The sequence below is a fragment of the Taeniopygia guttata genome, chromosome Z (assembly GCF_048771995.1).
Source record: "Taeniopygia guttata chromosome Z, bTaeGut7.mat, whole genome shotgun sequence".
Lineage (NCBI taxonomy): Eukaryota > Metazoa > Chordata > Aves > Passeriformes > Estrildidae > Taeniopygia > Taeniopygia guttata.
The window spans coordinates 41,222,838-41,249,959 of NC_133063.1; the positions used below are offsets into that span (position 1 = coordinate 41,222,838).

General features: G+C 44.5%; 1 protein-coding gene and 1 long non-coding RNA gene across 6 annotated transcripts in view; one reads left to right on the forward strand and one right to left on the reverse strand.

The window, feature by feature from the left end:
- Positions 1–21,093, reverse strand: part of SETBP1 (SET binding protein 1) — a 270,005-nt gene extending 248,912 nt beyond the window's left edge. For all 4 annotated transcript variants that reach the window (XM_072922717.1, XM_072922716.1, XM_072922715.1 and 1 more), the window contains exons 1-2: positions 20,005–21,093; positions 3,094–3,751 (exon numbers count right to left, since the gene is read on the reverse strand). In XM_072922717.1, the coding sequence (XP_072778818.1) occupies positions 3,094–3,585 (492 nt within the window). In that variant the 5' untranslated portion in view covers positions 3,586–3,751; positions 20,005–21,093. The remainder of the gene's footprint in view (positions 1–3,093; positions 3,752–20,004) is intronic.
- LOC140681956 (uncharacterized) lies at positions 18,054–23,368 on the forward strand. Of its 2 annotated transcripts, none has more exons than XR_012053176.1 (3): positions 18,054–18,324; positions 22,815–22,932; positions 23,135–23,368. It is a non-coding gene; the product is annotated as an uncharacterized lncRNA (long non-coding RNA). The 2 variants fall into 2 exon arrangements; XR_012053177.1 differs by having other exon boundaries at positions 18,054–18,312.
- The last annotated feature ends 3,754 nt before the right edge of the window (positions 23,369–27,122 follow it).

Below are 27,122 nucleotides of genomic sequence, written 5' to 3' on the forward strand. Positions count from 1 at the left end.
TGAAACTCCTGCAAGAATGCTGAAGTGGTATTTCAAAGCACTGGGGACTGCTGGAGATGTAGCTGGAAATATTATGCTACAAGTTAAGGGGATTTTTCAAGTCTTGATAGAGTTTGCACTTCCTCAGGGGAAAAATAAATTTGGGTGCTACTCCATGGTGTGCAGGACAACCACTCCCACCCAGCAGAGGCACAAGAATGGCACTTGCAGCTCAGTCTGTGTATATTCTTTACATCCACCAGCAAGGTGCTGTGAAACATGTGCAAGGGAAATGTGTACATTGGGCCAAACTGTCCTGGCAAAAAATCCATGAAGGACAGTGGATTGATGCCAGCAGAAGGTCTGTCCCAGTCTTTAAATGTGCTGTTCTCTCCTTCTGCTGCCAGGAGCTGCTTTTCTGGAGCTTGTGCTGATTAAAGCAAGAGGCAATCAAAACAGCCTAACGCTGAAATTTCAAAAACGCCAAAACCATTTAAATGTGACAAATCACTTTGTTTTTTCCCCTACAACAACTACTGCATTTTCTCAGTGGCTCTGCAAGTAAATGCAGAGGGTTCCTGAATGCTCTGCTCTTCCAGGGAAACACACAGATAGACCAGACTGCTACATATCCATGCTAATTTCAACTTGCTGTTTCCTTCTAGTTATCTTGCCCTGAAAAATTTCTGTGTCCATCCCAAGATAGATATTGGTCATAGAAGAAATCATTCTGCCACCACCAGAACTTTTCTTCCACTTGCTCCCAGCCTCCCTTTCTGCAGTGTCTTTGATCACCCCTTGAGGCGAGATGTTCACAGCCTGATCCTGGAAACCCACGAGCTGAGTGGCAGGGGTGTGTGAAACTCCCCCGGCTGCAGGGACGCAGGTTATTCCCCATCCTGGTGATGCAGACTGTAGCTCTCCAGGCATCAGGCACACCCCTTGAGATCACAGCACTGGGGTCTTCCAGACCCCTGCTGGGGACATCTCTGCCACAGCTGTGGCTCAGCAGCTGCCGCCAGGCAGCCGTTGGGTGTTATGCTAATGGTGCACCGGGGCAGCAGCCTTCTGCCCATCTGCTCAGAGCACCCACCTGCTGAGTGCTGAGGTTTTTTGTTTGTTTTAATGGCCAGATTAGACCAGTGTTGACCCAAAGCGCTCCCAGCTTGAGAATATGGTGTGTGTGAACACAGCTCCAGCTCGGACCTCGCAACACAGGTGCAAGCTGGACGCAGCCATGTCTGAGCCGTGGTCTGTTTCTTTCAAGCTCCTTATCCTGCCGCAATAAAGTCATCACCCTGAGGATAAGCATGCTACAAAGTGCCTTTTTTAAACTATTGTTCCCACTGGTTTTGTTTGGTTTTTGTTTGGGGTTTTTTTTGCGCATAACTTCCTTATGCTTAGCTTTATTTATTCAACCTTTTTGGATGACCACACAGAAAAGAACACGCCTTCCATGCCCATCACACTGGGTGATACATAGAAAAGGCTCTGATTTTGTGTAGTCATATTCTCCACAGCCCACGTGTATAGTAAGCAGGGGTTTGCAGTTCTTTGTTTCCCCTCTACATATCTATAGAAGGTTTGCTTGTGACATCTTCGCTGTCACTGAGCATAGTCTCATAAAACTGCTGCTTCCCCTGAGACCTCTACAAACATTCAGGGAGGACAGGAAAGTTGAAATTAGACATTGCTTGCTGCTAAGAAGGCAGCTCATCCTTTTCAATAGGTGGGAAAATCTCTTCTCAAAGTGTTATAGGGCCAGACCTCTGCTGTGTTAAAAAGAGCTACCTCTTTCACGCCCATACACTACATCACTTAAAAGATTAAGAAAAAAAAAATCCCCTTGAATTGGGTTTTTTTTTTTGGTTTGTTTTCAAGTTCTGCTTGTAAGAAAAGTACTCCAAAAGTGAGTGATGTTAATCTCCCTGGCTCTGCCTTGAGTCAATGGGAAATATCAATGCTTAAAGTGATTTTGAGTCATGAAAATTTTGGTCTAAGTCTGTCTGCTGAGGAGGATTTCTCCAGGAAGAGGTGGTGGCAGTTAGCCTCTTCAAGGCTTCACATAGCCCTTTCAGCATCCACCACGTGTATAAGGGATGGGAGAAGAAGGATCAAAGCTGCATGAGCAGGGAAACCAAGCCAAGACCCAAGCCCTAATCAGTGGGTGCCTAAATCCTGGATCCATTTGTCCAGGTGTAGGAGATACTCGCGCATCTTTTGTCAAATCTGGGTTCTGTCTGAACTCATCATTAAATCTATGTCTTACTAAGGAGACAGAGGTGAAGTATTTTTACTATGACCTGACCAAACATACTTAGCTAATGCTTAGGACAGAAAATAGCACTAATACAAAAATTTGTGTCCCCAGCAGTGCTGCTTAATACACAAACTAAATTTGGTCTATGTACTAAGTGTAGGTGACACTACAGAAAAATGAAAAGGTGAAAAAAGCTGAAAACAGCTCATAATGAAGAAAGGATTTTCTTTCTTTTCTCATCCTCACATATGTGGAAAAAAAAAAAAAAGTTCTATTTTTACCCAGACTTAAAGTATCAAAAATTTCTCTGCAGGAGAATATTTCAAGAAAATGATATGCATCTGGAAGAAAATGAGACTTATAATGGAAGTATTTTCTGTAGCATAACTATAGTGCTGCTCACACAATGCTGTAATCAAGAATAATGGAGCCCATCACCCAGAATACAGGAATGAATTCAGTTGTTCACCATGCACACACCTCTATTTTAAAAATGCAGCTGAATGCTTTAACTGCCAAAAGGCTTGAGCATTAGTGCTCAGGCACAAAGCAGTTTAGAAGTGGGCTCCTTCATTTCTCACTCATGTAATCATTAATCTCAAAACTCAATTACATACAAAAATAGAAGAAGCCTCGTTGAACTTTTGATCCCTTCTGAACTGGTTCATCTGAAGGATAGTTCAAGATCATTCCTGAAGCATACATGGCAGTGCAGGATGATACTTGCTCTGTGCTGCTTCAAGGTAAAATCTTGCAAAGGCTATGCCTTGGACACAGACTGTTTGAGAAGATTCATTCCTTCCCTCTCCCTCTGCTTCTGGGAGAAACTGGAAATATTTAAAAATGGGACCTACCTTCTTTTTGGAGTGTGATCTGTCCTCCTCTTTAGTTGTTTTGCTATTTTTCCCAGTTCTGGAAAGTTTCTGCTCCCCAGACTGCTTGATAGTGATTTTGATCTCGGGAGGGCAAATATAGTTCTCCAAGTTCTTTGGGGGCTTCTTCGCTCTCTTGGTGGTCTGGATCTTTAGTTTTAAACTCCCCTCCGTGAAGTTAGCCTCCTTGATGGAAAACTCCTGCTCCTCCAGGCCATCTCCCGCCACCCATTTTTCACTGTCTGCATTGGAAGTGGAATCCACGTCTCTTCCAGAACCCAGCTCATCCTCTTCCTCAGGCTCCAGCCTCTCGCTGCTCACTGGGATCCCTTTCCCCGTGCCTGACGAAGACATCATCGTCTCCCCTGCACAGCCCGAGACAGGCGAAGGCTTTGTGGAGGTGACGGCAGCTGGCAGAAAGTCTGCCTCACCTCCCCTTTGCCGGGAGCTGCTCAAAGTCTCTCTGGGCTCCATGGCAATATCACAACACCCTGGAGTTTGGTTGGAGGGAAGGGGAGTAAGGAAGGGGAGGGAAGCAAGGGCAGATATGATTCCAGGGAGCGAATGGCAACTGTCCAGCAAATTCAATGTCCCGGTCACCCGGAGGCTGCAAGATGCTCAGAAGAGACCAAATGTGCCACTGGCAAAAGAAAGGAGAAAAGAAAGAGGAAGTTAGCACATGCACACATACATCAAATGAGTGTGGAGAAGTTTGAAAAAGGGCATAGGGCACACTCAGGCACCTGCAGCATCTCAAGAGCTTTCCTTGGAGCAAAATGGGAACCAAGGCCCACCAGCATTTCTGAGGGCTGGATCTGACATCACAAAGCAATGAACAATTGCCATCGCTATTGTTATATTGATGACAATAGATATAAATTAAAAAACAAACAAACAAAAAACAAATACCCCAACCCAAACTGTTTTCTAAATGCAAACATCTTCAACTCGACTTGTGCAATAAATGAGGGGTCAGCTAGCTCTCCACACCCATAAACCTCCACATTATCTTGATGTGGTCACTGTCACAGGGTTTCTGTCAGGGACAAAAACTAAACTCAGCCTTGGGTTAAACAATAACCCAGTGATCAAAGCACAGAAAACATGGCGCTACCCTCTGAGTTAGCAGCAGAGTTTCAACCTCTGTTTCCTTCACTTCCCAGGTGTGAGAGATACATGCCCTTGGCTGCCAGCTATTCTGAGGGTAATCCTGCTTTGGATGAATAATTCATTAGAGACCAACTGCAGTTCAAGATACTCTGTGGGATACTGGAATTGGAGGAGGATCCACCTGGGCTTCTTTCAGGGCATGTCAGTGTCCCAAGCATTGAGGTGCATGGAGGAAAGTTAACTCAACGTTTTCCAGAGTTCCTCATGGCCTCATTCCACTGTTCTGTGGAAAAGCCTTGGGCTGGATGGTGCACAGAGTGTGCTCTCAACCTTGGGAATTTTACCTTTCTTTAGAACATCAGAAATTGAACTCTTTGAGATGGAAACACTCTTGCTTGGGATGTTACAAAGCCTCAGTTAAAGGGAGAAGCTATGAATTTTGAGTTGAGGCAAAAGTTATATCACCCAAGGACATCTTAAAAGTAATAAAAGTAATACTTATGGGGTGTTTTAAAAGGTACTGAGGTGCTTTCACACACCCTCCCTAAAACTCCCCCACTGCCACCCCAAACACACATTCCTCATAGCAAGCCAATTCAAGCCACAAAATTAGCAGAAGAATCCACAAAAAAACTCTAAGCCTACAAAATTAGTAGAGAGAAATAAATATATTTTCTACTACTTTAGGAGAAACAATGAGTAACACTTCTGGCAAATGGAGAAGGAACCAGGAAGGCACTGCCAGGAGTAGGTGCTGGTAGTGCAGACTGGCTCTTGCAGGAGTAGCTCCCTGATAGATTAGCTCAGCTACACTTGACCAACTGCCATCAAGATCTGAGTACAGCCAGGGATTTCCCAGGTCATTCTTGGCAGCAATATGCCGCAGAGGAAAAAAAAAAAAAAAAAAAAAAAAATCTTGCTACCTATCACCAAATCAGAACAACGGTGCCAGTGTGTACAGCACGGCTCACCTAGAAGAAACACATGTCCTTGTACCACTGGTTTCTTTTTGCCTTTTAAAGGTACCTTGCTGAGACTTGAAATTCAACAAGAAGTAATAACAAGTGCCTTTCATTAGTTATACATCCACATTTGCACTGGAGTGTGGCCCTATGTCACTTTTCTGACCTGGGCATGTATGGCTACTAGTGGAAAGTTCTAAGTGTCTTACAGCTCCATGAAATCACTCAGGGACTTCCAGCCAGGTCTCAACAGACATAAATTCAAATGAATTTCCCATAAATTGCACAAGCTGACAACCCAAGCAGAAAGAACAAAAAAAAAAGAAAAAGAAGATGCAAAAGAACTTGGAGTTGCCCTCTGGCCTTAGGGATGGTTTCTGTAGCTCACAGGAGATAGAAAAATACACCACAAAAACACTTATACTTGAGTTGCACATCTCCTGGCAATAGTGGAGAGACTAATTTCCCAGAGCTCGTGGCACTGGTCTCACTTGAGATAATCTTGAGGAACCAACAGATCCAAGGTCTGCCCTGACTCACCCTGTGGTCAGCAAGTCTCCAGTTCACCTCTGGGAAACAAGGATCCTTCAAACCCATGGTAGAGTGGGTTAGTTAATGCCCTTACAAAATGCGATGCATTTTGAACACAAACCATGTGGTAGTTGCAAATTACTAACACAATTAGAACATGAAAGCCACCCAGTTGCAAGGAGCTGCTCCACCTAATTGACCGACTTTGTACTTTGCCTCTCCTTGTGCTTGTGGAGGTGATGGGAGTCAGAGACACCTTCCTCTTCCAACCGGCCCAATCAAGAAAAAGAAAAAAGAAAGAAAGAAAAAAAAGTTCTTATTTATCTGCCGTTTTACGTTTTACACTGTTAATCTACATGGAGAGGGACACAATGTACACACTCTCCTGGGCTGCAGCACAAACACAAGGTGGTAAAAGCTCGGCGGCGCAGCATTCCAGGGAGTTACTGCTCTGGTATGCACGCATGTACAATGGGCACTCTGTGCCGGCCTCCGCCCACAGGCTTTTAACCTCTCTCGCTGCTGGCTGCAAAGAGCAGGCTCTGGAGCAGCTCAGCAGGATGAGCCCGCAGCCACCAAGGGTACAAGGAAGGGACGGCTGCCATTGCCTTTATGAACCAACCCTATTAGGACCCTCAACTGAATGGGAGCATAAATGCAGCTCGTGGTTCCAGGACATGAAGAGTCATTCAGGTTTTGAGCCATTGGATAATGTTTTATGGAGGGTGAATAAAAAAGCCAGGTTTCTGCTCCAAAATCTGGTTGTGCGACCCAAACGCTGGGTTATAATGTCCAAGTACTCATCCCTCCTTGGCTGTGTGCCTCCAGCTCAGCATAAACAAGCAACAGATAAATAAAGTCGTAGCATTACACCCGTGTCAGATGAATTCATGCCAAATCCACCTTAAAACCCAACTTAAAATATTGGCCTCCTGTTCTGCCAAGAGTCTGCAGATGATATCACCAGACCCACAGGTAGCAACAAATAACTCTGCACTCAAGTGCTGCACCCAGAATTAACTGGGTCATTGTTCTAGATATCTCCTTATTCTCCTTCAGGGTTAATAGTTAAATGACTTGGGTGCAGGGACATCATACTCGTCTTTCTAGTTTGGGCAGGCTACCTGCACTTTGACTAATTAAAATCCTCACTTCAGGTCTCTGAATGTGTAACCTCTACTGGAAACCTCCCCTCTTCAGAGTGCCTGTGAGCAGAATCATAGAATGGTTTGTGTTGGAAGGGACTCTAATGCTCATCCAATTCCACCCCCCTGCCATGGGGGCAGGGACACCTTCCACTATCCCAGGTTGCTCCAAGCCCTGTTCAACCTGGCCTTGAACAATTCCAGGGATGGGGCAACCACCTGCCAGGTCTTCACCACCCTTACAGGGAAGAATTTCTTCCCAATATCCAATTTAAACTAACTCTCCGTTGGTTAAAAGTCATTCCTCCTTGCCCTGTTGCTGAAAGAGTTCTATTTCTATTTTAAGTACCCAGGACATGAAGTATGTCTAGAATTCTAAGTGCTGACTCAAGCTGCTGTTCCAGGCCTCCAATGCTCACCAACATCAAGTCCCATTCAATAAGCAGCTACAGAGGCATTTTACCATCCAAATTAAGCTCACTGAGGAAAGTGTTACTGCTAACAGGCTTCCTGCAGTCAAGTTAAATTTGAGGAGGATAATTCACAGGTGAATGACAATAAATTTCACAGAAGTTGGCATTAGCTCTTAATTAGGGAGAGCTTCACGCTTCCTCTGATAAGTACTGAGAAATAATCAAATGCCTGCTTGCTCAGCCTTGTTACCAGTGCTCATGCTTCTTATCAGCTCCTCTGGGCACCTCAAACACTCTTCTGGAGGCAAAGGCCTTCAAGTACAAGACCCCTATTTGGGTCATACTGGATGTCTCCTATTAGGGGGTCTGAATATGCTCCCTTCTTCTGCCTCAGGCAACCTGGTACTTGTGAGTATTCAGATGCCTCAGTTATAAAGTGATTAAAGTGAAAATTTGCCGAGGAAAAAAAACAGAGGTGAGAGCCAACAGGAGGGAGGATAAATCCACCTGTTTGGGATTCTCTGTGAAATGGAAGTGGACATAATACTTGGCACAGCTTTTACCTTAAGCTTGGACTTGATCTTGGAGGTCTCTTCCAACCTTAGTGGTTCTATGATTCTATGATTCTAAGTGTGACAGTAACCAAAATAAGAGCAAGCAAACACTGTTTTGACACATGCAAGCAAGGCAGGCTCAGCTGCCCCAATGTTTCTGCAGTTCCTCTGAACTGCTCAAGCACTAGGAACACCAGCAGGGAGTAGGGAGCAATATTAAGAAGTGCTGTCTAAATCCCTTCTACACTAATACCACTAATACTGAGAATGCTTTAATTTCATTCATAGAGTCCAAAATGAATCAGTGAAAAAGAAAAAAAGTTTAACAGGTTAAAGTCCAGGGAAACTAAAGCACAAGTCTGAGGCTTATAGGGAATGCAAAGTGGAGATCACAACTTTTCAAACTCTGTGTCTATCAGTTTGCCTTTGGATCTTCCATTCTTCTGTGGGACATGGCATTGAACCCCTAATCTCTGCAAAATATTCAGAATCCTGGAACCCTCTTTACATTCCATCCTTCTAAAACCATTCACCACAAATCACTGGAGACTATGCAGCAGTGTTTAATGATGAGATTGCACTTTTCACTCCAAAGACTTCCAGGTTGCTTCCATGTATGACACTGTGGAAATGCAGTTGCCTCTGGGTCAGAAGCCAGCGGAAAAACCATGTTACACCAAGGGCAGTTTTGGTGAGAAATCTGCTTTTATGGGCAGTGTCTGTGAAACTTCAGAATTTGTCATAGGTCTTAAAAACCCAACATCCCGGCATGTGACAATCTGCGCTGAACCCAGTTAACCCATACTAGAGTAGAAAAATGGCCCAGCCTATTCCTTCATTATTGTTTTGCAAAAAAAAAAATTGGAATGTCATGCTTGGTTGTGGTCTCCGTCCATGCACTGCCAGATAGCCAGCAGCATGACTTTGATGCTGATCAGGAGCAGACATCTGATCACACTTCTGTGGAATGGGCAAGCCCACAATATGAGGCTTAAAATTTTCTTCGTGATGACTTAAAGGCAGTTCCAGAGGATGGGAAAACTTGTAAGCCATAAAGCCAGCATGGTGCAGACAGTGTATCATAACATGATACAATACAAGTCTTCTGGGATAAAATTTAACCACTGCAATTTTTTTTTGAGCAAATTTGAACCAGTATGAGTTTATACTCGGTCAGTATCATGTACCAATACTGTACTTAATCCATGGCTCAGACCCCTGGAGCTAGATTTACGGCAGCTTTGGACCACAACCTCTCATACTTCCTGAGGGCATGGTCCTCTGAAAGAACAAGCCAGCTTTGTCAGGGAGCTCAAATAATGATTGTGGCAGTTATTTTCTGTCCACATTATGGATCACACAGTAAACACCCTCTCTCTGTCACCTGCCTTGTGTCCATCTAACTGAGGTATGTAATTCATTAATAGAGTGAATTAGAAGAAATGTGATTGCTCTTCACATGAATATTACTCTTCACTCTGCTTCCAACTGTGCTTTTGTTCAAATCCTTCTAACTCTGCCTCTGATTTTGCCTGGATTATGTGAGGACTTTCTACAAAGGGACAAGATGCAAGCTGTCCCAGATGTGGGTTATCAACATGGAAACAAGAAGCAAGAGTTAATGGCAGTTGCCAGAAATATAACCTTCACTCGTTTCCATCAGACAGTGCTGAGTGCAAGAGCGACCATCCCTTTGCACCTCTTGAACAGTACTGACTGATGGCTGTGCCTCAGTGTGCCAAAGTCTGGCAAAGGGAGCCAGGAAAAGTCACACTAGGGGGAAAAAGACATGGTAAACCACATATCTGTCACAGCCAGATGAAGCTGCAAGCATCCTACCCAAGACAAAGAGGCAGAAATAAATAAAAATCCAAACACATCTGTAATTACAGAGGCATGTAAGTATGCACATTACACACACACACACATATCTGTTTTCTCAACATAGACACATTTAGAGTAGATTAAGGAATCATATCTGACCCCATAATTAGATTTGAGAGTTTATAATTAGATCAGATAGTCACCTTTCTATGTAAGTAACTAACTATCATACAGGGCTTGCAGGAGGGCCAACTGAATGATTAAACAACTGACACAGCCATAAATCACAAGGACAATAAAAACAATACTGCCCAAGGTACAGCTCTGGCCTTGTGAAGCACCCATCTGCAGGAGCAGGAGAGGTGCCCATCATGCTACCCAAGGACTTTTACAAGCTCCTGCCTGAGAACTCTTCCAAGGTTTTGCAAATCTACTCAGTCATAACCTAAAGCTGTATCAAAGTGTTGGGAAAGGGAGTGCAGTTATCAGACCTGAGAACACCTTCTCACAGAGGCTTCTAGTCTCTGAAAGGGTCAAACTCCTCCCATTTGTTCATTCTGAGGTAAGCAACAAAAATTCAGTTTGTGTTGGAAGGGACCTTAACAACCGTCTTTTTCCAACCCCCTGCCATGGACAGGAACACTTTCCACTAGACTAGGTTGCTCCAACCCGAAGTCCAACCTGGCCTGGAACACTTTCAGGCATTTACAGCTTCTCTAGGAAATCAGGGGTAGTGTTTGATCCTAATGACATCTAGAGCTGGCATGTGTTTTTTGCCCGTTTTCCTTGTGAACATCAGGCCTCCAGGACAGTGAAAAGCAGAAGGAGTTGCCAGCTGTGCCTCAGCTGATTACCACTCAAAAAGTCAAGCTGGTAGATTTGCCTAAGTCAGGTCAACACTAGGTTGCTCAGCTCCCAGACCAGTCATCATCACTCTCAGCGTGATGTACAATCAGAAGTGACTCCTGGGATAACCCAAGAGACCACCCTGAGCACTCTGCTGGATGTAGCAGAGTGTGTGCCACTGCAAGGATAAAACTTATTCCATTAACAACAGCCATAAAATTCTTTGGGAGGAAGTGTCAATGTGCAGAGAAGGGGACTTAATAACTTACTATGTTCCAGCCAGCTCTTGCTAAGCATACCATCCTAGAGGTAGCAGCAGCTACTCCAGGCTACAAATGGAAAGTTTTATGGGTATTTAGGGAAAGGTTATTGGCACAGAGATCAGCCACAGAAAGCAAACTCCTGTACAATTCCATCATCTGTGCTACCAAACTTTCCTAGATTGACTCTGCTCTTGGAGTGCCGCCATCATATACAGTAGCCTCCTTCTAACACTGTCATGGCAGGCCAATAATCTCTTCTTCTCCCTCTGATCAAACATTTCCCTTTGCATCATGAAATGTGTGGAAAATTATTTCTTTGTATGAATCATTAATGAGAGTTTTGTTTTTATTTACTGCTGCTGACACAGAACTTCTTTCACCTTTTTTTTTCTGTCCTCCATTATTTCATTTTTGCTTGTGTATGTGCCAAATAGACCAGCTACCTCTTCCTTTAGGAAAAACAAAGAAATAAATAAAATCTAGCAACACATCTGAAAGGGAATGCACCATGTCTTGGCTCAGCATCCGTTCCTCAGAGCCGTAAGTGATGGCACAAGGAGGACCTAAAAGACTTCAATCCAGGATCTATCCTGTGCCCAGTCTGGAGTCTGTACAAACAACACATCCCATGTTATTCCATTCTGCATGCTTACAACAATGCTAGGAGTAAGAAAGGGTGGACTTTGTCCATCCAAGGCACTGCATTGTGTGTTTCCATGCTGAGTAAGCAGTGGTGTCTTGCTTGATGCTGTATAATACACCAACAAGAGGGGATTGTGAAAAAACGGGCTGTCTAAAGGGCATACAAGAAGAATAGCAATAATGTGGGGTATTTAAAGGAAAGCATTGGGAGTGTTTTGTCCTACAGAGTACATCAGTTTTTAGGGAGAGTGTAAGGGCCGGAAAAACAAGAACTGTCTCTTAAAGCATCAGAAAGAAAAGAAGACAAAGAGGAAGAAGACAAAGAAAGAAGATGACAAAGACAATGATGAAGAAGAAGAAGAAGAAGAAGAAGAAGAAGAAGAAGAAGAAGAAGAAGAAGAAGAAGAAGAAGAAGAAGAAGAAGAAGAAGAAGAAGAAGAAGAAGAAGAAGAAGAAGAAGAAGAAGAAGAAGAAGAAGAAGAAGAGGAACAAGAACAAGAAGAACAAGAACAAGAAGAAGAACAAAAAATCAGAAGGCAAAAGCAGCACAGGACACAAGTGGATGCAGCTGGATGGGACATGCCCACAGTGCTGGAGCAGTGATAGGAAGAGGCACAAAAATGTTAGTTAAGAGCATGCTGATGGGAAGACCTGAGGCCAGGAATAAAGGCAAGATAAATGACAGCTGCTGTGGGCAAAGAGAAGGAGCACCTTTGCTTCTAATGAGGGTTAAGAAGAAATGGTTACAGAAGTGCTGTGTGGAGTTGAATCAGAAAGAGGTGAGTATCCACAGGCCTGAAAGGTGTCTCCAGCTCAATTACTTTACAGTGCTCTTTGCACACATCAAACTCCCTCCAAGGCAGCACAGAGGGTCAGGATCCCCAAATTCACCACTCAAATCCCTATTGAAGCAGGACCAGCACTTTGGATTATTACTCCTATAGACTCATAGATTCATTTAGGCTGGAAAAGCCCTCTAAGATCATGGACTCCAGCCATTCCCCCAACACTGCTGAAGCCACTCCATGTCCCCAAGTGCCACATCCACACATTTTTTTTGAAGACTTCATGCATGGTGATTTTAACACTTCCCAGGGCAGCCTGTTCTGATGTCTGACCAACCCTCAAGGAAACAATTTATTCCTGTTATCTAATATGAACCTCCCCTGGAGCAACTTCGGGCCACTTCCTCTCATTCTGTCACTTGTAATGCTACTAACACCACTGACTACACGAGGAAGTTAAAAGTTGGGATGGGATCGACACTTGGAGAGGAATCCAATGCCAGGTCAGTCCTGGGTACCACCTCACTTCATCAAATGATCCATGTCTCTTAATTTGAATTCTTCACTTAGCTCCCAACCAAACAAAGTTTGACCTGTTGGCTGTGATGGGCCAAGAGAATACTGAACTGAGGTGTCTGTGCTGCTGCTCCCCATGTGGAGATGGCTGTGGGTTTGAACAAGTTCTCAGTTCCTACCTAGAAGCATGCTGCAGCTTATTGTTGTTTTATGTTTTACTCACACTACTTTTTTTTCCAAACGTTTTGTTTAAGGGCCTTGGGAGGTCTGTTTGCTGAGCTAAGGGTGAAGAAAATGTTCTGTCCTAAAAGCCACACCTAGAAGACAGCATGTTTTAAGAGCAGATGTCTCTTCAATGCTGGTGATAGATGTGGAGGAGCAGGATTCATGTTCCTGTGAATACCTCCTATGACAGAGAACTTAATCTAATGTAACCAACACCTGTGGAAAAAAAAGACATTTATGAATCCTATCCAACAGGATTTGTTGGGCCAGTGCCCTTCTCTTTAAGCCAACAACTACAAGAATACCATTGACTTCAGGATGTCTACACTCCAGTCTGTCATGGGATCATAAAACATGGCCTCCAGTTTTTGTCTCACTCAAGCACCAAAAGATGACAGAGGCCATCAAGAAGCCCAGATTCATAAGATAGAGACTGCAGTCCTCTTTAAAAGCATGCAGTTCCTTTTACCACTCTCACTTTTTCTGAATTGATTGAAAACAAAACTGATATCTGGAGAGGCTTACTCAATTTTTCAGGAAGAAAATTGTCATGAAACTGAGAGAAAGCATGCCATTTTTCAGCCCATTAGTTGAAGATTTATGGAAATTACAAGGATGTGCATGTTTGGGTTAATATTTGAAACTGACATGCAACCTTAGGAACAATGGACATGTATAGTAACACTTTGCCCAGATGCCTGCTACAGCAGGCACAAATGTGTACAGTCCTGTTTGAGCACTTAGTGAACTCCCCCAGTTAAGCTTTGTCTCTGATCCCTTCTGAAAAAGAACTAAGGGATTCAGCAGACAACTATTCCCAGTGTAGAATTCTATTGAATCCCCACTATAGTGTTCCATAGGAAGCCTTTAGAGAGGAAAAAAAAAAAAAAAGAGAAAAACTACAGGAAGGGTTTCCTTGTCTAGGAAGCTAATAGGATTTCAGAGGAGTTTCAGTTTCCCACCACATTCTCCAAAGCCAAGTATTTAGCAAGTCCTGAGGAGAGGTAGACATGGGTAACAGCATCACTCCAGAATATGCTGGGTCTGGAAACACAGGGGGAAGTTAAGCCAGTGTCCAAGTCTTAGAAATCACATCAGTAGGATATTCAGGATATGTGGATTCATATAGAGGGAAGACTTGTCTGTAACACATTGCAGCTTGACCTCTGGTTTGAGTATCATCAGTTTCTCCCTTCCATCTTAAATCTGGCTTCTCCATGTGCTAAAACGCCAGGACAGAAAGAGAATGATTCATTGTATACATATATATCTCAGTTTTAAAGGTTAAAGCTAACAAAAATTTCAAAGCAACTTAAATCCTCAGGCTTCCAATTTTTACCCATCTCTAATTTTGAGGTATTTGAGTGAGTCCTGGGTTATTCCATACTTGCCTACAACACATTCTTCTGAAAAGATTTCCCAAGCACTGTTACAAGTTATACCATACTACAGTAGAGGAAACTTTGCTCTCATTGCTGCCACCCTCACAGAGCCCTTGTCTGCTCAAGACTGCACAGCAACCCTTAGGGTACCAGGAATTCGCGCTTTCAGAGGCTCTGAGAAGATGAATAAGTCACCCCCACGACGGCATTTAGCCACAATTCCAGCTCCTCCCAATATATTGCAGAGCCAAGCCTTGGGCCACCTGGTGCTTTGGTGCTCACCAGGGCAGGTCAGAACCTTGTCACCGCCTTAATGACCTCGTGTTTGTGTGGAAATTGGCCTCCTCTTGCATGGCTTTTCCACACATTGTGCTCACTTTCAAAAGGGCACATCAGACTCAGCAGCGCTACACAGGAAAGGTAACTCAGGCTCATCCTCACCACCTGCACAACTCCTGTGCTCCCTGGAAAACCCCTGAGCTGGATGGACAAGTACACAAGCCCACCAGAGAGCCTAGTCATGACCAAGAGTAAACCTGACCCAGGGATGTGTGAGCAGCCCCAGGGCCTGTATTCCCAGAGTATTTCCCTGGCCACCTTCCTCTTTGATCACCTGCTCTTCTTCAAAGTTTCTACTTAGTCTTTTGAAGAGACATAAAAGACAACAAAATCCTAAATGAAATAATGTCAGAAGGTTTATTTTCATACCCAGTCATCCCAAAGCTTACTGAAAAGCTCATCACTACATTTGGACAATTTGTCCTCCGAAGTAAATTCAGTTCCAAAAGGGCAAAATTGCTCTTAACGCTGCTCTCTCTCAAGAGCTGATAAATATAAATTAGCTACTTCCTTCACTCATTTCCTCAGCTCTGAAAGATTCTCTGATTGCTTTTATTCAATTTAAGAAATTATTTTATCTTCTTTTATTCCCCCAGCTGTTTATTCCCTTAACTTTGTTTTCTCTATAACCAATCAAATGTGAATTTAGAATCCACGTGCCTATTGCAGAGCTGTGCTGGGTCCCAGCATCCAACAGCCCTCTAAACAGGTCCAAAAATGCAATGAACTTCTGAAGGCACATCAGGTGAAACCTTCTCACCAGGAGAAGAAAGAAGCAGTCTCCAGGTATTGCTAACCACATGCACTTACAAACTGATTTAATGTCAATATCAGAAGGAAAAAGGAGTCCCAATATCGAATGTTTGCAAATCGCTTTCAGATCTGACAGTCCCCCCAGGCTCAAACACTGAGTTGAAGGATTCTGAAGTCCATCTTTAATCAAGGTGACAATTTCCTAAAAGTGTAAGTCACTTTATTTCCTCAGCAAGAATAATGGGAAAAGGAGCTTTTTTGTATCAAGCTGGAAAGAGAGAAAGTAATGAGAACAGAACCAATAATAGCAGCAAAACCAGTCCCAGTAGAAACCAGAAGGCCTGCAGCAACACTGGGAAGCTACTTCGCTAAGGTTCTCCTACAGAGTTCTCTCCTTCCTCGCTTTGGACTAGCTCTAAACTTTGGATTTATGCTGCCCTAAGGTTTCCTGGACTCCCAGCAACAGGGAAGGCTAGACCTTATCATGGATTTCCTCTGTCTGCTTACTATTTTATAGGTCACCTATATTAGAAAAATATTCCTCCCTGCGAGGGTGGTGAGGTGCTGGCACAGGTTTCCCAGAGCAGCTGTGACTGCCGCATCCCTGGGGGAGTTCAAAGCCACATTAGACAGGGCTTGGAACAACCTGGGGTAGTGGAAAGTGTCCCTGCCCATGGCAGGGGGTGGAATGAGATGATGTTTAAACTCCCTTCCAACACAAATCACTCTGTGATTCTATGATTTTTACACTCAGATTTGCTGCCCTCGTCTCATCACCAGAAGCATACTTGAACACTGCACTTACAAATCTAAAACCCTGCCTGTCTGCATGCTATGGTAGGCAAAATTGGTGCTGCATTTTCTGAACACAGCTTAAAATATGTCCCTCCATGCTTCATGGAATGCATTTTGGCAGTTATTAAGTCTGCCTTTCAATGTTGTCGCAGAACCACAGGTCAAAGATACTCCAGAGATGGGTAGTTAATAGGAAGCAAGGAAAACCGCCTAGGCATATGGTTAAACAAATCAGTCACCAGTTCACTGGGACATCTTTCATTTCCATCACAGCAATCTCTTGGATCCCAGAACTGTTTTCACGTGGTTCATTAGACAATAGCCTTTCTTGCTACTAGTTAGGTCAAGAGTCAAAATTGCTGTGTAATTGCAAGTCTCAGGGCACAAGGCAAGAGTTTTTCAGTCCTGGCGGGTATTGTCCAAAGGGGAAAGAAAACAGAAGGGAAAAATTATGTGTGAGCAATTGAGCCCTACTGAGAGGGAAAAAAAATCACTGAAACTGGGATTAGGCAAATCTGGTAATGAAAAACAAGAGTCCTGTTGGTAAATTGGCACTCGCACCTAAGAGATGTGTGCGGTAGGGAAAAGGAGCTCAAAGAATGGATCAAAAAAGAGCAGAAGACGAGATTAAGCTGCATCTGAAGCCAAAAAATTATGGTTGCACCTTTTTGAGCATGTAATTCCTTGAGTTAATTTAGCACACAGCCACAGCAGTTTTTATAAGAACAGTTCTCAACATAATCAAAGTACAATATTATTGAAAACAATACAGAGCAACTTCAGTAAAGAAACCAGTATATATCAAATCAAGCTAAATAGCTCAGTTATGATCATTATTAATAAATCATGGCCACTGTTTCTTTTGTTTGCCAACAACCAGCATAGCTTATGGCTCTGCACAAACCTAACACACCATTTTATAACATTTCAAAAAGTGCATCCTCCTAAAATGATAATGTGTTAATAATCTGTGCTGGGCTTTTTGGCAGGAATCAAAAAGCTCAAACGACTTGAAATAACATCAGCTAAAAATTATTTATTCCCCATCCCTAGTTGCAGAGAAAACAGAGGTTTTCTTGGCTCAGTTACTTCTCAATAGACTTCTGGTTTCAATTAAAACTTTGAGTCTGAGAAGTTTAAAAAAAAAAAAGTTGAAGCCAATAAGAGATGGAAGAGAAGTCTCCATTCACTGAGTGTTTCTGCTTTTGTTTTTTTTCCTATTTTTACATAACCCTTCTGAGCTAAGAGCACAGATTAAAGTACAAGTCCATTGTGTGGATGTTTTTTTTTTCTCCTTTCAGCTAAAAAACAAATGAAGATGAAAAAAAGTTTCTCCTTTGAGTGCAAGGAGCTTCTGATGAGGGACGTAATCTCAGCAAAGGCTGAGGAAGTGCAGAAAGCTGTGCATAAAACAGACACTTGAACATTTTCCCATGAATGTGTCCAGTCCCTGGAAATGTTCAAAGACAGGCTGGATGGGGCTTGGAGCAGCCAGATCTAGGGAAAGGTGTCCCTGCCTTGAGGGAAAATGTGGCTGGAATGAGATGAGCTTTAACATCCCTTCCAACCCAAACATTCTATGGTTCTATTATTCCCTGATAGGAATATTTTTTTGCTGTCCATATTATAGGGTCCACTTGTTTCCTCAGGTTCATGCTGTCGCTAGTTGTCTCTAGGCACCTGATAATGCCATTTCTGTAGCCTGCACCAAGTCAATCCTGCATGCAGGGGCTTTCAAACTAGTAATCGTTCCCATTTGGGCCCATAATATTCCACACAGGACTGGATTTGCCAGTAGCCTTTTCCTCCTTCCATCCACACCAGGAGGCTCAGATGCTCTTGCGCACAGCGGAGCACTGACCAGTTCTGCCCTCTCACCTCCCCACTCTTCTGCATCCTTTGCCGTGTGACAGATGGACATAGAAGGACACACGGAGGGTCCCCCCTCACCCCAGAGTGGGGCCATTGCGGGCCTGTGGCTAATGAAACACCTCTGTACACCGGGGGAACAGGCTGCCAGGCTCCCCTCCCCTCCTCCCTTCGTCCTCCCACTCCCCCCAGAGCCCGGCTGGGTTAACCCGACTCACGGCAGCCGCGGGGACACCGCCACCCCACGGTACGGGAATGAGTGAGTACTCCCCTCGTATCTCCCCTCGCATCCCCCGTGTGTATCCCCCATGCACCAACCCCCTTATCACCCCTCCCGAAGCCAGAGGAACCTGCCCACTGAGGGTGTCCGAGTCGGGGTGTGCCCTGTCTCCCCCCGCCTCCCCGGGTTGGGCTCCCGGCGGCCAAGTGCCTTTTCAGCATCAGGCGTCAGGCCCGGGATTATCGGGGCCGTTTATTTGAAGCGGAAACGAATCGGAAATCCTTCTCTCAACTGCCTTTTGGAGACATAAATACAGCAGGAAGGGGCAGAGCGGGGAGCGCCGTGCCCGGTGGGGCGGTGGGATGTTGGGATGCAAACACACGGACACGCTCACGGCTGACACACACACTCACTCATACTGACACACGTTCCCACCTGGGGATTCAATAAGGGGTGCGGGAGACGCCAGTTCCTCTTGCCCTCCTGGGAAAGCCGGCGAGGAAGGGGTGTGAGTGTGAGTGCGAGTGCGAGTGCCCGGCGCCGGGCCGGAGCCTTGCTCCGGGGCTGGGGTTGACAATAGCCGCCCGAGGTTGCGGGCTTCGTGTTACCCCCTCTTCCCCATATCACCCCGCAGCCCGATGATACCGGCGGTGTTCAGCCTGCCCATAGCTGAACTCCGCGTCCACCCGTTGTGGGGGCGCAAGGGGCCATCAGGGTCCCGAGGGCGGCAATCACCGGCTGATTAAGAACCATTATCCAGCCACCGAGCGTGGTGGGGGTGGTGGCGGAGGGGGTGTCCCTCTTTGCTAATTACTACTCCCCGACCCCGTCCTCCCATTTCGTTGTTCCCCAAAATCGCAGCTTTTCGGGGCTGCGTGTCCTTTTCAATGTCAAAAGCACGGCGGGGCCACCCCGGGGCAGCGGCGCCCCCCAGTTCACCCGCGGAACGCGGCCGCGGAGCCCCGCGCACACACACGCTCACGCTCACACTCACACACACACACGCAAATCCCCATAAGGTTACGGTGTTGCTCTCTAGCTCCACTTAACCTGCAATTTACGAAGCGGGGGGGGGGGGGGGGGGGTCGTGTCCCCCCCCCCCAGTTTCCACAGGCACACACATAGCAGCCACCTACACATATAAACACATGTAGGCTACCAAAGCGGGGGGCCGGCAGAGGGGGTATATGGCGGGGGTGCGGGGGAAATAAATACATTATTCAAACTCCTGAAAAAAATCCCAGCCCCTTCCTAGTCTTACACACACCACCGGTACCCCCCACCCCACGACAGCCACACACAGATACGCACACATGATCCTAAACAGGCACAAAGCACGGGGAGGGAAGGGGTTGGAGGGGATGGGGAAGAGGATTCGCATGCAATGCATAGAGGAGAAATATTTCCCCCTCCCCCCCCCCCCAAATAAAAAAATAAAGCCCTTTTCCGCGCCATTACAAAGTCACAACAGAGAGGAGGGAAAAAAAGAAAAAAAAAAAAAAAAAAGGGCGACATTAACTTTTGCATGCAGAAGGGGAAAAAATTAAAAAAAAAAAAAAAAAAAAAAGAAGGAGGGTAAAGGAAAAGGAGAGAGGCGTACGGTCCTCCTGCAATTCCGATCATTAAGGCAAACCTTTCCTCGATGCCTCAGAATTTTGGTTTCTTTTTTTTTTTTTTTTTTTTTTTTTCCCTTTTCTTTTCCCCCCCGCATTTACTAACCCATATCCCCAAAACGGCAGCGGGGGCTTCTTAGCAGCTTCCTCTTCTTCTTCGTTCTTCCTCCTCCTCCTCCTCCTCCTCCTCCTCGGATTTCCCCCCTTCTTGTGTCTTCTCTTTTAGATCCCGGTTTCAATCCCTCGCCACAGCCCCCAAAGGTGCTTTTGCTTGTGTTGCGGCAAACCCATGGCGGTGTTCATCTGTCAGATGGGGATGAGGGGAGCGCCCGGCCGCGCAGCGCACGCAGAGCGCAGAGGGAGGAGGGAGGGGGGAGGAGGAAGGCACCGGGGAGAGGGAGATGGACGGACAGACAGACGGAGAGACAGCTCGAGAGATAAAAGATAGATAGAGAGGGATAAATAGAAGGAGATAGAGCGAGAAAGGGGGGAAAATGGCGTCTTGGAAAGCCGGAATCCCGGAGTAAATCAAATTGACACGCAACACCCAGAGCAGTCCCGGCTAATTTTAGCAGGATCCAAAATAAAATGAAAAGGAAAAAAGGGGGGTGAGTAGGAGGAGAAGGGGGGGACAGAGGGGCGGGGGGTGAAAGAAAGGAGGAGGGGGTAAGAAGGAAAAAAAAAATAGACTAAAAAAAAAAACAAAAAACAAACAAAAAAAAGCCCCTCAATGCACTGGATAAAATCCTGGATGGAGCTGGTCTCCAGCGCTCTCTTTTTTTTCTTTTCCTTATTTTAATTTTTTTTTTTTTTTTTTTTTTTTTTTTTTTTTGAGGGGGGCCTCTTTTGCTCTCTGCTTCTTGTTCTTGGTTGGTTGGGAGCCTTTCTGCAGGGGGGCGAGGTTGCGGGGAAGCCTTTTCGGTTTTGCTTTTCCCGGCGAGGAGTTTCAAAAATATTTAAAAAAACCAAAAAAAAAACAACGAAGAAGACGAAGAAGAAAAAGGGAAATAAAAAAAAGGAAGAAAAAAAAGAATAAAAGAAAGAAAAGGAGCAAAGCCCCGCCAGGAGAAAAGGACTGCTTGGCGGCGGCGGGGAAGCTTCCCTTTATCCCTGCTCTCCCTGGGCTCCGGAGCGGGTGCCGGAGCTCCGGCGGGCTGCGGGGCTGCGGCCGCCCGCCCCGCTCCGCTCCGCTCCCCCCGCGCCGCCCCGCGCCGGGCCGGGGGAGGGCGAAGGGAAGGCGGAGGGAAAACACCCCCTTCTCCTGATGGGGCCGGAGTCGGTGCTCGCACACTCACACAACATACACACACACCCGCATCCCCTTCCCCGCTGAGAAAGGGTGCGCCGGGGGGCGGCTTTTTGCTCCCCCGCTGGATTTTTCCTTTCTCTTTCTTTTATTTTGTCTTTTTGGTCTGGTTCCCCCCACCCCCTTCCCCCTCCTTTCCCTGCAAGGGGCGGCGATTTGGTTAAGCAGATCTGGGGGGCTGATATCTCTCTCTTTCCTCTGTTTCCATCGCTCCCGGAGTCTTGCAGCACTGGGGGCGGGTGGGGGTGGGGGGGGGGAGAAGTGTGGGGAATAAATGGTAATGATCAGGCACGCACGCACACACACACACACACACACACACACACATACACACTCTCACACACTCGGCGTGGCTGCAATGCTCAGCTCTGGGTTAATGTACTCAACAGTGCCACTACCTGACACAACTGCAGCACTGATGGGGGCAGGGGAGAAAAGGCAGAGGAGGTGAGATTCAGGGCAGGGCCATTTATCCCATTTATCCCACTTCAAGCTCAATCTCTCCCACGCCCTCCCAGCCGCCCCCCCGCCAGCCCCCCATATGCTTTTCGCGGCGGGCTCATGACCCGTGTGAGGCATTTTTGGGGGACAGTTACTGCTGTTCAGGCCACACTGAGAATTCCCTCTCTGGGGCTGGGCAAGATAAGCAAGGACTCTTGACCCCTAATTTAAGGTCTAAATCCACTCCCCCACCCCCATCACCTTTCAGAATGGACCAGTAACAATGTACAAAATACAACACAAACTCAGCTGCAGGCCAGTGGGGAGCGGTGCAAAATCCAAATTGTTGGGCTTTTCCTTTCCCACCCTTGCTCTGCCAGCAATCTGGATGATACTGCCTTTTGGTCTGCCAGCTGGGCATACCTTTACTCGCACGAATAAATTGTTGGCTTGCCTGAGATGATGAGGAGGAACCCCCAGAGGAGGAAAGACTCGTGAAATGGAGCTGTGGAACTGTACTTATAAATGAAGATAACATTCCAAGGGCAGGAGGGGGAATATAGGGAGTACCCCACTGTGTTCCTCTGCATGTTTGATCCCTTGCAAAGACGGTGCCACAGGGTTCCCTGTCCTAGTGTGCTGCAGGAGGCTCAAAGAACACCAAATCTCTCCTCTTTGCTCTGGGACAGAGGGTGGCTTCAGGCCATCATCCTGAGCGACCTGAATTCAGTGTGCAGCTGATGCAAGGATTGACCCTCACCTGCCATGGAGGCTTATTCATACATCATAGAATCTTAGAATTTTTTGGCTTGGAAGGGATGTTAAAGATCTTGTCCCACCCCGTGCCATGGTCAGGGACACCTTCCACCACCCCAGGCTTCTCCAAATTCCCATCCCACTTGGATTTGGGCACTTTCAGGGATGGGGCAGCCACAGCTTCTCTGTGGCCAACAGCCAGGGCCTCACCAACCTCGCAGCCAAGAACTTCTTCCTAATATTCAAGCGAAACCTGCCCTCTTTCAGTCTGAAGCCATTCCCCACTCCAGGCCCATGTAAAAGTTCTTTTCCAGCTCTCTTGGAGCACCTTTAGGCCCTAGAAGGGGCTCCCTTAGAAAGGCCTTCTCTTCTTCAGACTTGAAAGCTGCATCTCTCTCACCCTGTCCCTTTAGGAGAAGCAACAGACCTACAACACAGGTTGCAGTCTAACCCAAATAGGTGGAAGAGATTTGTGGGCCCCCAAGATGTCAGCACAACACTCCTGGACCATCAGCAGACTCACTCACCTGGGTGAGTATGTGCCCTCAGCCCTGCTGCATTCCTGGGAAAAATTCCTAGGTAAAAACCACACCAAAGCATCACTTCCCTTTGGATCTTTCCATGTGGCTGACATCCTCCAAGACACCTACAAATCCCAAACATCTGAGCTGAGGTACAGCGGCCTGTGCCTGTCCTTCCCTCACAGTCTTTTCCTCATGCTTCTCTCCAACAGGAGAAAACAGATGGATCAGTAAAATACACAAGAAACCTCCCAAATGATGAGCAACAGATCAACTCCATCTCCATCCCAAACAAACACGCAACTCACAACTCTCGGATCGGGAACATCACACTGAAATAAATCATTGGCGTTTCTGATTGAAACCAAATAGGGATTGTCATTTCCAATCCTCTCTTTGACATGGAAGAGCTTGTTTGTTCGAATTAAATCACCCGACTGGAGCTACATTTTGTCATTTTGTATCTAAACAAAAGGAAAAAAGAAACAGTTTCAACATTTCTTGGCGGAGCTGGTGGTGATATTTCCTGTGAAGAATTCTGGTTTTGAAATGAAAACTTTTAGACAGGTGAACTCTGTATCAAAGAGCTCTGCTGACCATCATCTTCCTCCTTGGAATAAGCTGACAAACAGTTATGAAATAATTGGCATGGTTAAATTAACACAGAAAACCCAATTATGGAATCAAATATTCAAAAAAAAAAAAAAAAAAAAAAGAGAGAGAGAGAAAGAAAAGGGAAAAATTATCATATTTGCTTCCCCTTTGCTAGAAAATAGTATTTTGATTATATACAGTAAATTTAGGATAAAAAGTATGCTGTGAGCCTTTTCACTTTTTATTTTTAATTTCTTTACTGCTGGAGAGGATACATATACATAAACAAATGTATTTAAGCAGTCCCACAAAAAATAATTTCAGAGTGAGTTCAACTTAGAAAGCAATAGAGATAATGGCTTATTTAATGCTCACTTTGAAAACATGGCAGAATTTAAAGAAATAAGAAAGACTCAGACCAAGCAAAGGGAGTTTGTGATTCACCCAAAGTTATTTTTAGGCCTGTCATGTATAAATTTAAAAACAAAATCACACCTGGTTACTTTTACTTGTAGGCATCAAACTCTGTCAGGGTAAATTTCATAAACAGAAAAAGACCCATCCTTTTGAGTGGTCATCGTGTAGGACACGTGTGCATAAATCACTGTGGATCAGCACTGACATCAAAGGTTTTCTGACCTGTGGTTTTGTCTTCTAGTTCTAGAAAATTTTCCCTCTTTTAAACAACCTCCTCCCTCTGTCTCTGCTGTGTGTCAAGGAGTTCAATCTAAGTGGATAATCTCAAAGAGGAAGTTTTCTCCTCTTTGTTCTTTTAACTTTAAAAAAAGTATGATGGCATTTCTAAAGTTGGTTTAGTTCTGCAGCAGATCTGAGATGAGTTTCCTATTTGTGCCTAACAGTCTACATATAACCTTGACTTCATGAGACAGATGTTTTGTAATGGAGGACATGAGCCTCTATTTTTATATAAATAGCATATTAAGTTAGATATCTATATGACTCTTCTTAAGTTCAATGAATAAATTAAACTTATGCACAATTATTGGGTGATTTGTAAGTCAATGTAAAAGATACAAAAAAAATTATCTTGAGAGGTCCCCAGTGAAGCAAGGGTAACTTTATAGGATAGAAAAATACAATCAGATCATCAAAAGTATACATTTACTATTAAAATTGCTTAAAACAGATACTTTCCTTGTGTGCTCTGGCTCATCAGATATCTAGCACATTTCTGAGATTTATGTAGAAGACTATCTACCTATCTATCAATCTATCAATCTATCTGTCAATCTATCTATCATCTTATGATCATTTATCTGTTTATATGTGCATACATTATTTCAAAATTTCAGATACAAAGTTTCCAACTCCTTGCATCCCAGTACAATTATATTTCAAGACAAGTGAAAAGAGGGGGTAAGTATGAATAGATTTCAACCCTGTTTTTTTTTTTTTTCCATATCAAAAAATTGTAATTCAACTGTTTGGACAACTTAGAAATAACAGTAATTTTTAAAGTTACCCTTTTATTTTATAAATCATTCTGACATCTGGTGTTAAGTTTCAACATTGTTGTGTGAACAATGACAGACAAAAATCAAAATTCAGGGCTAAGGGGTTGGAAACCAATAACAAAACTAAATTTGGAAGACATAGCTCCCCTGTTTTGCTTGATTCTCCATGGTTTGAGGGCATTTATACCCACATTATTCCCACCCCAGACCATTTCCCTTGCACATTATTTTGATAACTCAGAACTGACACCCTTGTCTCAGCATCTTCGTGATGCTGACAAAGGCTGTGTCGTGTAAGTTACTGTCCAAAAACAAGAGGATTTTGTCTCCAATTCCTCAACCAGGACAATTAGGAGAAAACTTTGGTTGCTTAAAAACTGGGGAGATGACCACATGGGAGGCTCAGGCTCATACCCAGGCTTTCTTATCTATCTGATCTTTCCACATCCTTCTTTACCCCTGTGGAGGTAGTGTCTAAAAATTTCTCTGCATACAAAAGTTGTGATGTTCAGTGATGAAGTACTTGCTGGCACACCAGCAGAGCACCAGGCCCTGCCCTTTGCTCAGGCTGCTCAGACACTCGTGTCCTTTTGAAACGCTCTGAATATTTGCTCTTTCAACATGCATCAGTTTGCCATTGTTCTATTGTGTGTTGATGTTTCTCAGTCTTCCTCAAGCAAATGAGTGACTCTGATCTTATAATTGCATTAAATTCTTTCCCTTCAAAGAAAAGTCTTCAAAGAAACTAGTTACTAATAAGCATCAAAACCCATCCTGTATTCTCATGTGCACCATTGCCTTATGATGGTGTGGATTTCCATCACAGTTTTCATACAGATTACACTTTTGCATCTATATGTACATATAGCCTTCAACATACATACTTATGTATATCTAAGGTTTATAAACTGCCATAGGAGCAGCAACATGAATAAGAAGCACAAAACATCAGCCAGAAATGAAACATCAGTCAATGGACAGGACAGGCAGGAGGTAACTGAAAGCTGTATAATTTAGGATAGGGAGTGAATGGAAATACTGAATATATTTGGGAATTTTGGCCATGAAGAATGGTTTAATCTAGTTGGGGAAGTCATAAAAGGAATTGTTAACTAGAAGTTGAATTCAGAGAAAATATTATATTGAAATGAAGATGTACAAGGTTCATAGCAATTAATCACTTCAGAAGCTTAATAGGAGGATAGGTAAAAAAATCAACATCTCATGACATTTTCAGCTTGGAGAGTGGATGGCTTCTGAGAAGATATGTTTTAGCCAAGCAAAAGTAATTGGGTTCAGGACAGGAGCAGACATGAAATGAGTTAAGAACTGCCTAACTGACAGATCTCTGAAAGCAATTGTCAATGCAGAATTATGGCCAAAGAAGAGTCTTACTAGGGTTTCCTCTTACAGTATTCATCAGTGATCTGGAAGTAAATATAAAACTGCTCCTGATGACATTTGTAGATGACATTATGGTCACTGAAACAGCAAAGAATAAGAGTTCAGGATGGCCTGATGTAACAAAAACTGCCTGGGCTGAGCAAATAAATATGTTTTATTGTACTGAGGTGCTTCTTACAAGCCCAGAAAAAAATCTGGACAAGCCTGGCACTGACAGCTTTTAGTTGGACCCTCAAATCTGAAAGTGCTGGTGTGCATCTTGGGTTGAATTTTAGAGGCTGTCCAAGGATCTCACAGACACATTTTAAGACATGTGGTGACAAAACTGGCGAGGGTATAGAAAAGAGTAATAAAAACAAATACTTGGGGAAAATGAAAAAAAAAATACTTGAGGGCAAGGGTTGAAGAATTGTGTTTAGCCATCAGAAATATATTAGATTGCAGATGGAAAGAGGTTTGTAAGTGAGAAAATTAAATTCTATTAAGGAACTGGACATAGGTTCCTAAACTCTCAAGGAAGCGGGCTGGGGCCATTCTTCTCTTCAACATATCCTTAGAACCAGTTTAATTGACTCCTATCCACTGTAAATTCAAATAATTTCTAACTCCGTCGCTGCAATTGGGAGACCTTGCTCAAACATTTGGGGTCCACTTTGGGGCTGAGGGTTACATTGTCCAGGTGCAATTCTGGATTTGATCGGAGATTTCTTTCTGGAAATAAAGTTTA